The following is a 12199-nucleotide window of genomic DNA, read 5'->3' as shown; positions in this document are numbered from 1 at the left end:
CCACAAAACTACAAGAAAATGGAGATCTTTAGCCAAACTACATACATGCAGAATCACAGATGACCTGAATGGGCATTTAGCTGATAGATCTGGCTTTTGAAGCTACCACTTCCAAAATGAAGTGGTAATTTTAAGTCTCTTTGCTTTCTCATGATAGATATATGGACTAATTGTTATAACACACCCAGGGTTCCTGGTATCAAAATAAATTACATAGCAATTCCTCTGAGTAGCAGTCTGTGACGCCAATACTGATTTGCTCACTAAAGGCAAGAAAAAGCATGAAGAAGGACGCCGACCACATGGGGAGCAGGGTTCCCACTCAAGAGGCCTTGGGTCCTGGAAACCAGTACCCTTATGCAAATCCAACAACAAGATAGAGCATGATATCCAGCAAGACACAAGATCACTGCCACCCAGGCCTTCATATGGATTTGGGAGTGAGGGTGGAGGTAAGGCGTATGCTGCCCTTTCTTTCTGCTTAAGTTATATTCTCATACTGACCCTCAAGCTTCAAAAACAGTTTTCCAGGGGAAACAGAAGAAGATGATGAATGAGATGTCCCCGAATGAGAGAGAATAAAGAAAGCACCAACCTTTTCACCGGGATGTTGCAGAGAAACTCAGGAGAAACCCACACAAGGTCTCATCTGTGTAGAGCTTACAGGCAAGTTAAGTTCCCGATGTCTTCATTCTCATCCACAAGGGTAGCTAGAGGGTCCTAACAGCCAAACTGGCCCACACGGAGTGTGAATCTCCCACTCTCCGAGCCTGAGATCCTCCTCTTCTGTAGACTATAATATACTGACTTTCATTTCAAGGGCATTAACGGTTTCCTGGTGGCTAAAGTCTGTACATTTTACATTGATGTAAACCTAAGAGTCAGAGTGAAAACCCATTTCTCTTGTTCAGTTCATGTTTTACAAAGTTTTCATAAGGTCATACCTCATTTTATTCTCATGGTAAGCTATAAAGTCAGGGCATATTCCAGGCTGAGGAAGACCTTTCAATAAACCATAAGTGCCTTTTTTTTTTTTTTTTTCAAATGAAAACAAAGCCCAGGGGTACAAAAATAAAGAAAGGAATTATAAAACCAAAGAGACTGTCCTATGTTAATTAGAGTTTTAAAAAATTAAGTAAAATCTTTAAACTGAGCATTTACAACTAAATTTTTTTTATTGAAGTATAGCTGATGTACAATATTATATAAATTACAGGTGTATACAAGTAAATATTTTAACTCCATCTGATTATATCAAGTTTAGTAGCAAAAGAACATTGAGGAATCTGTGCCACTTTTATGTTGCTGTCAGGGGTGAAGGTCCAAGGGCAGCATAGGCAATGATTCAAGGCAGAAATGTGCACACTCATTCAGACTATGACCCAGAGTCCATTTCCAAACCATGATTTAGAAAGTCTCTTGCCTCTCTACCTTTCACCCTTTCTCTAAAAGTTAAGAGTGTTGTCTATTTTGAACCACAAGCCAAACAGTACATTTTGTTCTGGTTTAACGTTAAGTCCAGCAAAGACATACCTTGGAGAGATTGTGGGTTCCGTTCCAGATCACCACAATCAAGCGAATATTGCAATAAGGTGAGTCACACAAATTTTTTGGTTTCCCAGTGAAGACAACATTAAGTTTACACTACACTGTCGTTAAGTGCACAACAGCATTATGTTTAAAAAAAGAATGCATACATCTTAATTTAAAAATACCTTATTACTAAAAAATGCTAACCACCATCTGAGTCTTCGGCGAATCATAATCTTTTTGCAATATAACATCAAAGATCACCGATCACAGATCACCATAACAAATATCGTCATAATGAAGACGTTTGAAATATTTCAAGAATGACCAAAATGGGACACAGAGATATGAGGTGAGCAGACGCTGCTGGAAAAATGGCGCCGACAGACGTGCTGGACACGTGGGGTCGCCACAGACCTTCCATTTGTAAAAAACACACTATCTGTGCAGCACAAGAAAACGAGATCTGCCTGTATTGAAAAACCTGATCTGACTAAAGAACCATCAGCTCTAGAGAAGAGTTTGGAAAACAGGAATAAATTCCCAACTTTCACACATTATTACCAAGAATGCTACATAACACAGAAATGTTGCTGTTCAACTCTACCTCCTTACCTGCTCATCAAGATAACTTCCTACGTGGCACCTGAAAGGCTCTCTACGGTGAAGCCACCATCCTAGTGGCCACGGCACAAGTGCACCTATGACTTTGCTACAACAATGCTCTATGGTAAACAAGCCGGGAGCACAGGCGCTCTCCCAATGCTGGTTCATTTGTGAAAAGGTCAATCTCTAGAAGGAAACTCTGTCGAGCTGACAGGAAGGGGAGGAAAGCAGAGTCTTTAGACGCCTTTTGCATGTTATCAAATAGCAACCCCCCTTCAACTACGTTCACCTTTTTCCAGCTTCACACGTAAAATCGGCTCCTGCCAAAAATTAAACTATGGAATAACAAGATGTCCACCAAACAGGAGGCCAATGAACAAACAAGCCAGCTAGACAGCAAGACACAGCAGAATTACACTGCTGTCTTTCCGCTGCTGGACTCAGATGACTTAAAAGGGTTGCTTCGCTCTAGAAGGCCGTACCACAGTTTGGACTTTATCCTGTGAGCTGTGGGTAATAACGGGTGGATTTTAGGCGGGAGAATGGCACAATCAAGTTCTATGTTTTATAAAGCGAGTTCATTCTGGAGGCATTGTGAGAGCTGCGGTGGAGTGAGGGGGCAGGAGGCTATGGCAGTGGGTGAGGGAAGAGACAACCAGAGCCTGGATGAAGGCAGTGGGAACGGAGAGGAGGAAGGGGAGAGGGTGCAGAGGAGCACTTGATGGACTGGGGCCGGGTTACTGGAGGTGCGGGAAAGGCAGGGCACGTGGGCGATGAAGCCAAGGCCATGTATGTAACTTCTCACAACCTATTAACTCTAAAAGAAGTTACAGTAATGTAGAGGACTCCTGAGGCTAATTACAATGGAATTTCACCTCTATTTCCTTACCTTGGCAGCAGAGTTTGATACTCCGTGTGTAACATTTCTGATAAGGCCCCCAACATTTCCATACTTTATCAGTCCAGTCACCCCTTCAGAAACATCATTCAAAAGCCCCATGGGATTGCCAAGGAAGTCCACCGATCCCAGGATTCGAGCTGCCTGGCTGAGGAGTTCCTGTCAAACGGAGCAGGGAAAGAAGAAGAAAACCAGCACCTGTTTATATTTGCAGATCGAGCATCCCAAGCAAAAAGGTTAGAAATCTCTCTTGTCCTCCATTCCCACCAACACCAACAATCACCCTTTAATTCTCATCAGCTGTGAGCTCCTGCCCTTCGTGAGCTCTGCCCTAAAACCTCTCCCAGTACTCTCAGTACTTATACTCTTCGAAGCCATTCAGAAGAAAAAAAGCTATGAAACAGGTAAGACTCTTTACAAATACTTATTAGTATATACAGCACACTCTCCTTTCCATCGCTCTACAAATAGGGAATTAGCCAGCAGCGGGGAGAGTTTTAAAAGGAAAGTGAGGGAGGGACCAGACCTGGAGCCCCCTCAGAGTCTGCCGAGCGGGTGGTGCATAGAGTGGGCATGTTCAGACCTACCCAGCAACCCGCCACTTCCTATGTGCCCCCGGTGCCTGACTCCGTGGTCCAGTGGTATCCGCTATCTCACTCTCCTCACAGTTCAGTGGAAATATCACCGGTGAGGGAGGTCAAGGAAGGAAGCAAAGAAAGAAAGGGGGGAGATAGGAGGGAGGAAGGAGAGAAGGGAACACGCATAGGATACACTTTAACTCTGACAGCTAATAAATTTGATATGACCTTGACCCATCTAGTCATCGAAGAGTACGTCTTGGCTTTAGATTTTGGTCTTTGCAGTCTGGATAATAAATACAAAATGGAAAATATCCAACTTGATAAAAACTTTTTAAGTTCAGCTCTAGGGCAGGATTTCATAGGCTCTAAGAACACTGATGCAGTCACTGAAAGTAGGCCCATGCCTGGCAAACAGGGTTCACATTCAGTCTTTTGTGTTGTCATGAAAGCCTCAATTAAACCCTTAAGATTGTGACTGATCTAGTGGAAGCCCCTGAGACCAGTTCTGAGAGACAAGATTATCCGTTCATAAATCAGATGCACTGCTTCAAGATTTTCATGATGTGCGTGGACTTCATGGGCTGTGATCTGACCCATCACACAACAATCAGAGTTGAAATGTTCATCTGGGTTGTCAATAGTGACATCTCAGCAACCAGAATTCCCAAACAACTACAACAACAGTCATTCTGCTAATGCTCCAGCCACTAAGCACTGCTCCAAAGCTCACCTCCTGGAAATGTTTCAGGATATCATTGATGATGAATTCCTTGGTCTCATAGGGATGTACCCGAGTGAATGGATCCAGATTAATCACGGCATCTTCAAACCGAATCAATGGAAATCCCAAGGTGCTTTTTAGGGCCTAGTTAGGGGAGAAAGGCAATGATATGCTTTAGCCATATGATGGTCTTCCAGGGTACTGTAATTCTGAATTCCATGAAAGCTACAAGTCATGTCAACTTTCCAATGAGAGTCAAGGTTATGATATTCATAAATAAGGATTTTCCCCTGTAATTATAAAAGTAAAATATTAGGAATATGTATAAAAATATATAGATATATCACTCAAAGTAACATATATCACATAGAAATAAACACTATTAGCTTCACAGCATAATTCTTTCTGGTCTGTTTTGGATCTGTATGTTTGTCATGTTCTACTTTTTGACTGAAGCATACCACACATACGGAAAGGTGTACTAATCAAATGTACGGTTCAGTGATTTTTCTCAAAGTAAACACAACCATGTAACCACCACGCAGACCAGAAAGTCGGTTATTATCCCCAACTTGGAAGCACCACACCACCACCCCCTCTTTGTGGACCTCCCATCAAGACCCCCTCTTCCCCTAAGGTAACCAGTATCCTTTTTTAAAAAAATAAATTTATTTATTTATTTATATCGTATTTTTTTTTTTTTTGGCTGCATTGGGTCTTCGTCGCTGCGTGCAGGCTTTCTCTAGTTGCGGTGAGTGGGGGCTACTCTTCGTTGCGTTGCATGGGCTTCTCATCACAGTGGCTTCTCTCGTTGCGGGGCACAGGCTCTAGGCGTGCAGGCTTCAGTAGTTGTGGCACGTGGGCTCAGTAGTTGTGGCTCGCGGGCTCTAGAGCACAGGCTCAGTAGCTCCACGGCATGTAGGATCTTCCGGGACCAGGGCTCAAACCCGGGTCCCCTGCATTGGCAGGCGGATCCTTAACCACTGCGCCACCAGGGAAGTCCGTGGTAACCAGTATCTTGACTTCTAGCACCACAGCTGAGTTTTTCCTGCTTTGAATTTTATCTAAATGCAATCATCAGTATGGACTTGGTTGTATGTGGCTTCCGACATCAACACTAGGTCTGTGAGAGTCACTAAGTTGTTGCACACAGCTGCAGTTTAAACACAGCTGTCAGTGCTACATAGTATTCCAACATATGAATAAAGCTATTTAACCACTGCTGTTGATGAACAGTTGTGCTGTTTCCATTTTTTTGCTATTACGTATAATGCTGCTATGAACATTCTTGGACATGTCTTTTGGGGCACATTTGTATGCATTTTTCTTGAATATCTACCTGGAAGTGGAACTGCTGGGTCATAAAGAACGTACGTGTTCAACCTTATAGCCTATGCTGCCAAGCAGTTTTCCAAAGCAGCTGAACTGGCTTACTCTCCCTTCAGCAGTCTATGAAATTTCCTGTTACGCTACATCCTCGCCAACACTTGGTAAAGACAGCTTTTTAAAAATTAATTAATTAATTTATTTATTTAGTTTTGGCTGTGTTGGGTCTTCGTTGATGCGCAGGGGTTTTCTCTAGTTGCGGCGAGTGGGGGCTACTCTTCGTTGCGGTGCGCAGTTTTCTCATTGCGGTGGCTTCTCTTGTTGGGGAGCACGGGCTCTAGGCGCGCGGGCTTCAGTAGTTGTGGCACGTGGGCTCAGTAGCTGCGGCTCGTGGGCTCTAGAGCGGCAGGCTCAGTAGTTTTGGTGCACGGGCTTAGTTGCTCTGCGGCATGTGGGATCTTCCCGGACCAGGGATCGAACCTGTGTCCCCTGCACTGGCAGGCGGATTCTTAACCGCTGCGCCACTATGGAAGTCCCAAAGATAGCTTTTTAAAAAACAAATATTCTGATGGGTGTGTAATGGTAACTCAGTGTGGTTTTAATTTCCATCTTCTTGTTGAAGGATGAGATTAAGCACCTGATAATACACACATCAGCCTCATGGATATACTTTTTTTGTTAAGTGCCTACTTGAGTCTTTTGCTCATTTTCATAGTGGATTGTCTGTTTTTTCCTTATAAGTTTTGTAGGAGTTTTTCTTATACATTCTGTATACAAGTCTTCTGTTTCATGAATATATTGCAAATATCTTCTCCCATTATGTGACTTGTCTTATCACTCGTTGGTGTTTTTTGATAGCAGACATTCTTAGTTTTAATGAAATCCAACTTAATCTTTCCCTTTATGGAAAGAACTTTCTATGTCATAGTTAAGAAATTATCTACACTAGGGTCATAAAGATATCCCCATATGTTTACTTATAGAATTTTTATTGTTCTACTCTTCACATTTACATCTACAATCTACCTGAACGTGATTATTATATATGTTCTAAAGCAGAGATCAAGAAGCATTTTTTCCACATGGGTATCTAACCGACTGAATAATATTTATTGAAAGACCATCCTTTCCCTTATTGTAGTACAGTGTAACTTTGTCATAAGTCAAGTGAATGTACTTACATGTGTCTGTTTTTGGATTCTCCTTTGGGTTTCATTTTGCCCTGCCTTCTGCCAATACCACACTGTCTTAATTACTATAGTTTTATAATAATTTTGAAGTCTGTTAGTGTAAGCTCGCCAACTTCGTTCTTTTTCTTCAGGACTACCTTGGTTATTTACTCTTTGCACTTTCCATTTCCAAATAAATTTGAGAATCAGCCTGTCAATCTGCCACCAAAAAAATTGCTAGAATTTTCATCAAGACTCTAGTGAATCTATAGATCAATTTGAGGAGAAATGACAACTTTATAATATTGAATCTTCCAACATATTAACATGGTGCACCCCTTTACCTGTTTAGGCCTTTTAAAATTTCTCTCAGTAATATTTAATTGCTTTCTGTGCAGAGGTCTTGTACACACTTTGTTGGATTTATTCCTACGTATCTGTGGTACAGTAAAAACGGCCACAAATTCTTTGCATCTCCTATCATTAGCAGAGTCTATTTCCCCTTCACCTGAATCTGCCCTGACCTTATAACTTGCTTCAAACAATAAAGTGCAGCAGGAGTAACATGTGCGATCTCTGAGCTTTGGCCTCAAGAGATCTTGGAGCTTCTGCTCCGCCCTTTTTGATGTTTCCACCATGTGAAGAGGCTGAGACTAGCTTCCTTGAAGATGAGAGACCACGTGGAAGGGGGTCTACTGACAGCCAACAACAAGCGCCTGACACAGGTGTAAGGTCATCTTATATACCCTTTGGTCTCAGCTGACTGGCAGGTGACTGCAGCCACATCAATAACCACAAGTAAGTCCAGCTGAAACAGCACCCAGCTAAGTCCAGTCTCAATTGCTGACCCACAGATTTGTGAACAAATAAAATGGTTGGTTGTTTTAAACTACTAAGTTTTGGCATGATTCGTTACACAGCAATAGATGATATTGTATTTGATGTTTTCTTAATGGTGTTGTAAAGACATCCTTCAAATTTTCCTTTTCTCTGACATATAGAAATACAACTGATTTTTGTACAATGTCTTCAGTGACCTTGTTAAATTTACTTATTTATTCTAATAACTTAGCTGTATATCCTTTTAGATTTTCTAGGTAATCATGTTCTCTGCAAATAATAAAGTTTTCATTTTCCTATCCAGTCTTTATACCTTTTATTTGTTTATTGCACTGGCTAGGATCTCCAGCCTAACAGTGAACAGAAGTGGTGATAACGGCCATCCTTCCCTGCTTTCAGTAGATCATCACTGTGTATGACATTTGGGGTAGCTTTTTTATGGAGACACTTTATCAGATTAAGGCAGTTCCTTTCTATTTTTTTGTTTCCTGAGTTCTTATCATAAATGGATGCTGAATTTTGTCAAAAGACTTCTGTACAACTATTGAGATAATCATATTTTTAAATTCTTTCATTCTGCTGATGTGGTCAATGACATGATTTATTGGGAAATGTAAAGTAAACTTACAACCCTGGAATAAACCTGATTTGGTTATGATATACAGTTGGCCCTTGAACAACATGAGGGTTAGGAGTGCCAATCCCCTATACAGTCAAAAATTCTCATGTAACTTTACAGTCAGCCCTCCATATCCACAGTTCCACATCCACAGATTTGACCAACCATGATCATGTAGTGCTGTATTTACTGAAAAAAAAAAAACAAAAATCAGTATATAAGTGGACCCATGCAGTTCAAACCCCATGTTGTTCAAGGGTCAACTGTATTTTCCTTCTTATACATTGCTATATTTGATTTGATAACATTTTGTCCAAATTTCTTTCTTCTATGTTTGCGAAAAAATTCTAGTCTGTAATATTCCTTTATTATCTGATTATGTTCAAAATATAAATTATAGTTTTCTGGTAAACTTCTTGAACACATTTACACTTATTTTAAATTCTGTGTCTGATAATGTCAACATCTGGTTTATCTGTTTCTAGTGTCTGTTTTTTCTCTTGATAGGCCTGGTAATCTGTGATTGAATGCTACACTTTGTATAAAAACTTATAGATTTTAAATGAGTCTTTAGTTTCTGGCAGGCAGTTAAAGAGGCTTATTAATCCAATCAGTGTTTTCAAGGCCGGCTTTCAGTCTTTGTAAAGATAATCTTGGTCTGTTTCCATCTTTATAAGGTTTGGTATAGTCCTTCAGCAGTCTCAACTGAAAACCAATTCCATTCCTCCCCTTGTAATCTCCCCAGCACCATAAAACTGCTAAAAGATCTATTTAGTTAGCCTCTTGGCTGCTACTTTTTGCTTGGCTTCTCTCAGACTACTTAGAAATTGGCATCTGCTTCAAGAAACAAAACAGCTCAGACTATTGGGGTTTCTGTTCTGCCTGTCCCTTCTCTGTAAGATATGAGCCCCTCCACACCTACAGTCAATTAATCTTTGACAAAGGAGGCAAGAATATACAGTGGAAAAAAGACAGTCTCTTTGGCAAGTAGTGTTGGGAAAGCTGGACAGCTGCATGTAAATCAATGAAGTGAGAACATTCCCTCACACCATGCATAAAAATAAACTCAAAATGGCTTAAAGACTTAAATATAAGACATGACACCATAAAACTCCTAGAAGAGAACATAGGCAAAACACTTTCTGACGTAAATCGTAGCAATGTTTTCTTAAGTCACTCTCCCAAGGCAAAAGAAATCAAAGCAAAAATAAACAAATGGGACCTAATCAAACTTATAAGCTTTTACACAGCAAAGGAAACCATCAACAAAATGAAAAGACAACCTACGGACTGGGAGAAAATATTTGCAAACAATGAGACCAACAAGGGCTTAGTTTCCAAAATATACAAACAGCTCATACAACTCAATAACAAAAAAACAAACAACCCAATCAGAAAAAGGGCAGAAGGCCTAAACAGACATTTCTCCAAAGAAGACATACAGATGGCCAAAATGCACATGGAAAGATGCTCAACATCCTTAATTATCAGAGAAATGCAAATCGAAACTACAATGAGGTACCACCTCACACCAGTCAGAATGGCGATCATTAAAAAGTCTACAAATAATAAAAATGCTACAGAGGGTATGGAGAAAAGGGAACCCTCCTACACTGTTGGTGGCAATGTAAATACATGCAGCCACTATGGAGAACAGTACTGAGGTTCCTTAAATAACTAAAAATAGAGTTGCCATATGATCCAGCAATCCCACTCCTGGGCATATATCCAGAGAAGACTATTTTGAAAGGATACATGCACCCCAATGTTCATAGCGGCACTATTTACAATAGCCAAGACATGGAAGCAACCTAAATGTCCATCGACAGATGAATGGATAAAGACGATGTGGTGTGTATAAACACACACACACACACACACACACACAATGGAATACTACTCAGCTATTAAAAAAAAAGAATGAAACAATGCCATTTGCAGCAACATGGATGGACCTAGAGATTATCATACTAAGTGAAATAAGTCAGAAAAAGACAAATATCAAATAATATCACTTATACGTGGAATCTAAAATATGATACAAATGAACTTATTTACAAAACAGAAACACACTCAAAGACATAGAAAACAAACTTGTGGTTACCAAAGGGGAAAGGGGGGCCAGGGGAGGATAAATTAGGAGTTTGGGATTAGCAGATACAAAACAGATAAACAACAAGGTTCTACTGTATAGCACAGGGAATTATATTCAATATCCTGTAATAACCTAAAATGGAAAAGAATATACGTATAACTCAATCACTTTGCTGTACGTATGAAACTAACACAACATTGTAAATCAACTATACTTCAATTAAAAAAAAAAAAAAAGATATGAGCCTCTCAATTACCAGCTCTCTCAGTAGCAATGGAGGCTCACTTTTGCTTGGCCAGCCCTGTGAGACTGCCCAAAGCTTTCCTCGGATTCTCTGACTTTGGGCGGCTGCTTTCTGCTTGACTTATTTACCTTTCTCCCTACACCACGTACAAATTAGAGTTGTCTCAAAAATAAAACCAGAGTAAATGCTGGGCTCACCTTATCGAGTTTCCTTCTTCTCATAAATCGTGGACCCTCAAGTACTGGCTGTCTTGGTAACTTTCCAATACCTTCAAACAGACTTTTGGGCTTTTTTCAATCTAGCTTTTCTTGTATTTCTCAGCTGGTTTGGGTCTGCTATAAGCCAGTTAACAATTTTTGGATATGGTCTATTTTCCAATTAATAATTTTGGGATATGGCCTATTTTCCAATTATATTTTTATTTAACATGATGGACATTTTATGGATTTTAGAGAGCATGCCAAATACTCTTTTTTTAAATGTAAAAATACTTTTCCATGCTAATAATGTCAGTAAATCTCTGATCTACTTGGAATTTATTCTTATGTAGAGTGTGAATAATAAATTTAATTTTATATTTTTCCATATGGCTATCTAATTAGTCCAACAGCATTTATTAAAACATCTATATAATCCCCACTGAATTGAAATGCCTTTATATTAAAATAATTTAATACAAATGTGCAATTTACTGGACTTTCTATTTTATTTTCTCACTTATTTTCTAATCCTTTAGCATGTATTTTCAGAGTCTGCTTTAAACTCTTCCGGAACAAGAGCATGTTTAATTGAAATGAAGTTATATAACTGAAGAAAACCTAGATGAAATTGTCTAAAACCAGAGTGGGAAAACTTTTTTGTGACTCAAAATTCAGGTTCAAAAAGGCAAAAGATTGATAAGTTTGACAACATAAAATAAAAAGCTTCTGTATGATTTTAAAAAACATATGCACACCAAAAGCAAAGTAAAAAAGACAAATGAAAAACCAAAAAAAAAAAAAATACTTGCAACTTATATCAAAGACAAAACTTTTATAAAGAGCTTCTAAAATAAGAGGAGATAAAAGACCAATAAAATGATTTTTAAAATGGACAAGTGATATGACCAGACAGTTTAGTTCACAGAGGAAAAAAATGGCCCATTTTAATAAACATATGGGTTAGGAGAAGAGAAGAAACAAACAGAAGAGTAACAGGAGAACCAGAAAGGGCAACGCCACGCACAGGGAGGTCAGCAATATCAAATATGGCAGAGGATCCGACGAAGGTGAGGACAGAAAAAAGGCCACTGCATTTGGTGCCTTGGGAAGTCACTCGCAACCTCCCACTAAATTTCAGGACAAAACATTTCAGAGATTAAGAGCATCCTCAAGTTAATTCAGCTTAACACTCTCATTTCTTTAAATAAATAAAACCAAAGAAATGTTAAGTGGGTGGCCTAAACTCCTGTAGCTAGTCATTAGTAGATTGTAGACTTGAACGTGCTCATTTTCACAACCACAACTACCTAACAGGCAGAAAGCAAGAAGACCAGAAAAGGGGATTATTTTATTTCTCCTGAAAAATGTTC

The 12199-nt window shown here is 39.6% G+C and overlaps 1 protein-coding gene across 12 annotated transcripts in view; it reads right to left on the bottom strand.

The window, feature by feature from the left end:
• VPS13D (vacuolar protein sorting 13 homolog D) overlaps positions 1–12199 on the bottom strand; it is a 252930-nt gene that overhangs the window by 88795 nt on the left and 151936 nt on the right. For 10 of the 12 annotated variants that reach the window (XM_059913516.1, XM_059913544.1, XM_059913555.1 and 7 more), the window contains 2 exons: positions 4346–4480; positions 3026–3193 (listed from right to left, as the gene is read on the bottom strand). In XM_059913516.1, the coding sequence (XP_059769499.1) occupies positions 3026–3193; positions 4346–4480 (303 nt within the window). Of the gene's footprint in view, positions 1–1709; positions 2644–3025; positions 3194–4345; positions 4481–12199 lie in introns of those variants that run through there. The other 2 variants (XM_059913599.1, XM_059913618.1) reach the window with 2 other exon arrangements.

The sequence above is a fragment of the Balaenoptera ricei genome, chromosome 1 (assembly GCF_028023285.1).
Source record: "Balaenoptera ricei isolate mBalRic1 chromosome 1, mBalRic1.hap2, whole genome shotgun sequence".
In the NCBI taxonomy this organism is placed as follows: Eukaryota; Metazoa; Chordata; class Mammalia; order Artiodactyla; family Balaenopteridae; genus Balaenoptera; species Balaenoptera ricei.
Note: the sequence above shows the minus strand (reverse complement) of the source record. Positions and strands in the feature narration are given on the sequence as shown.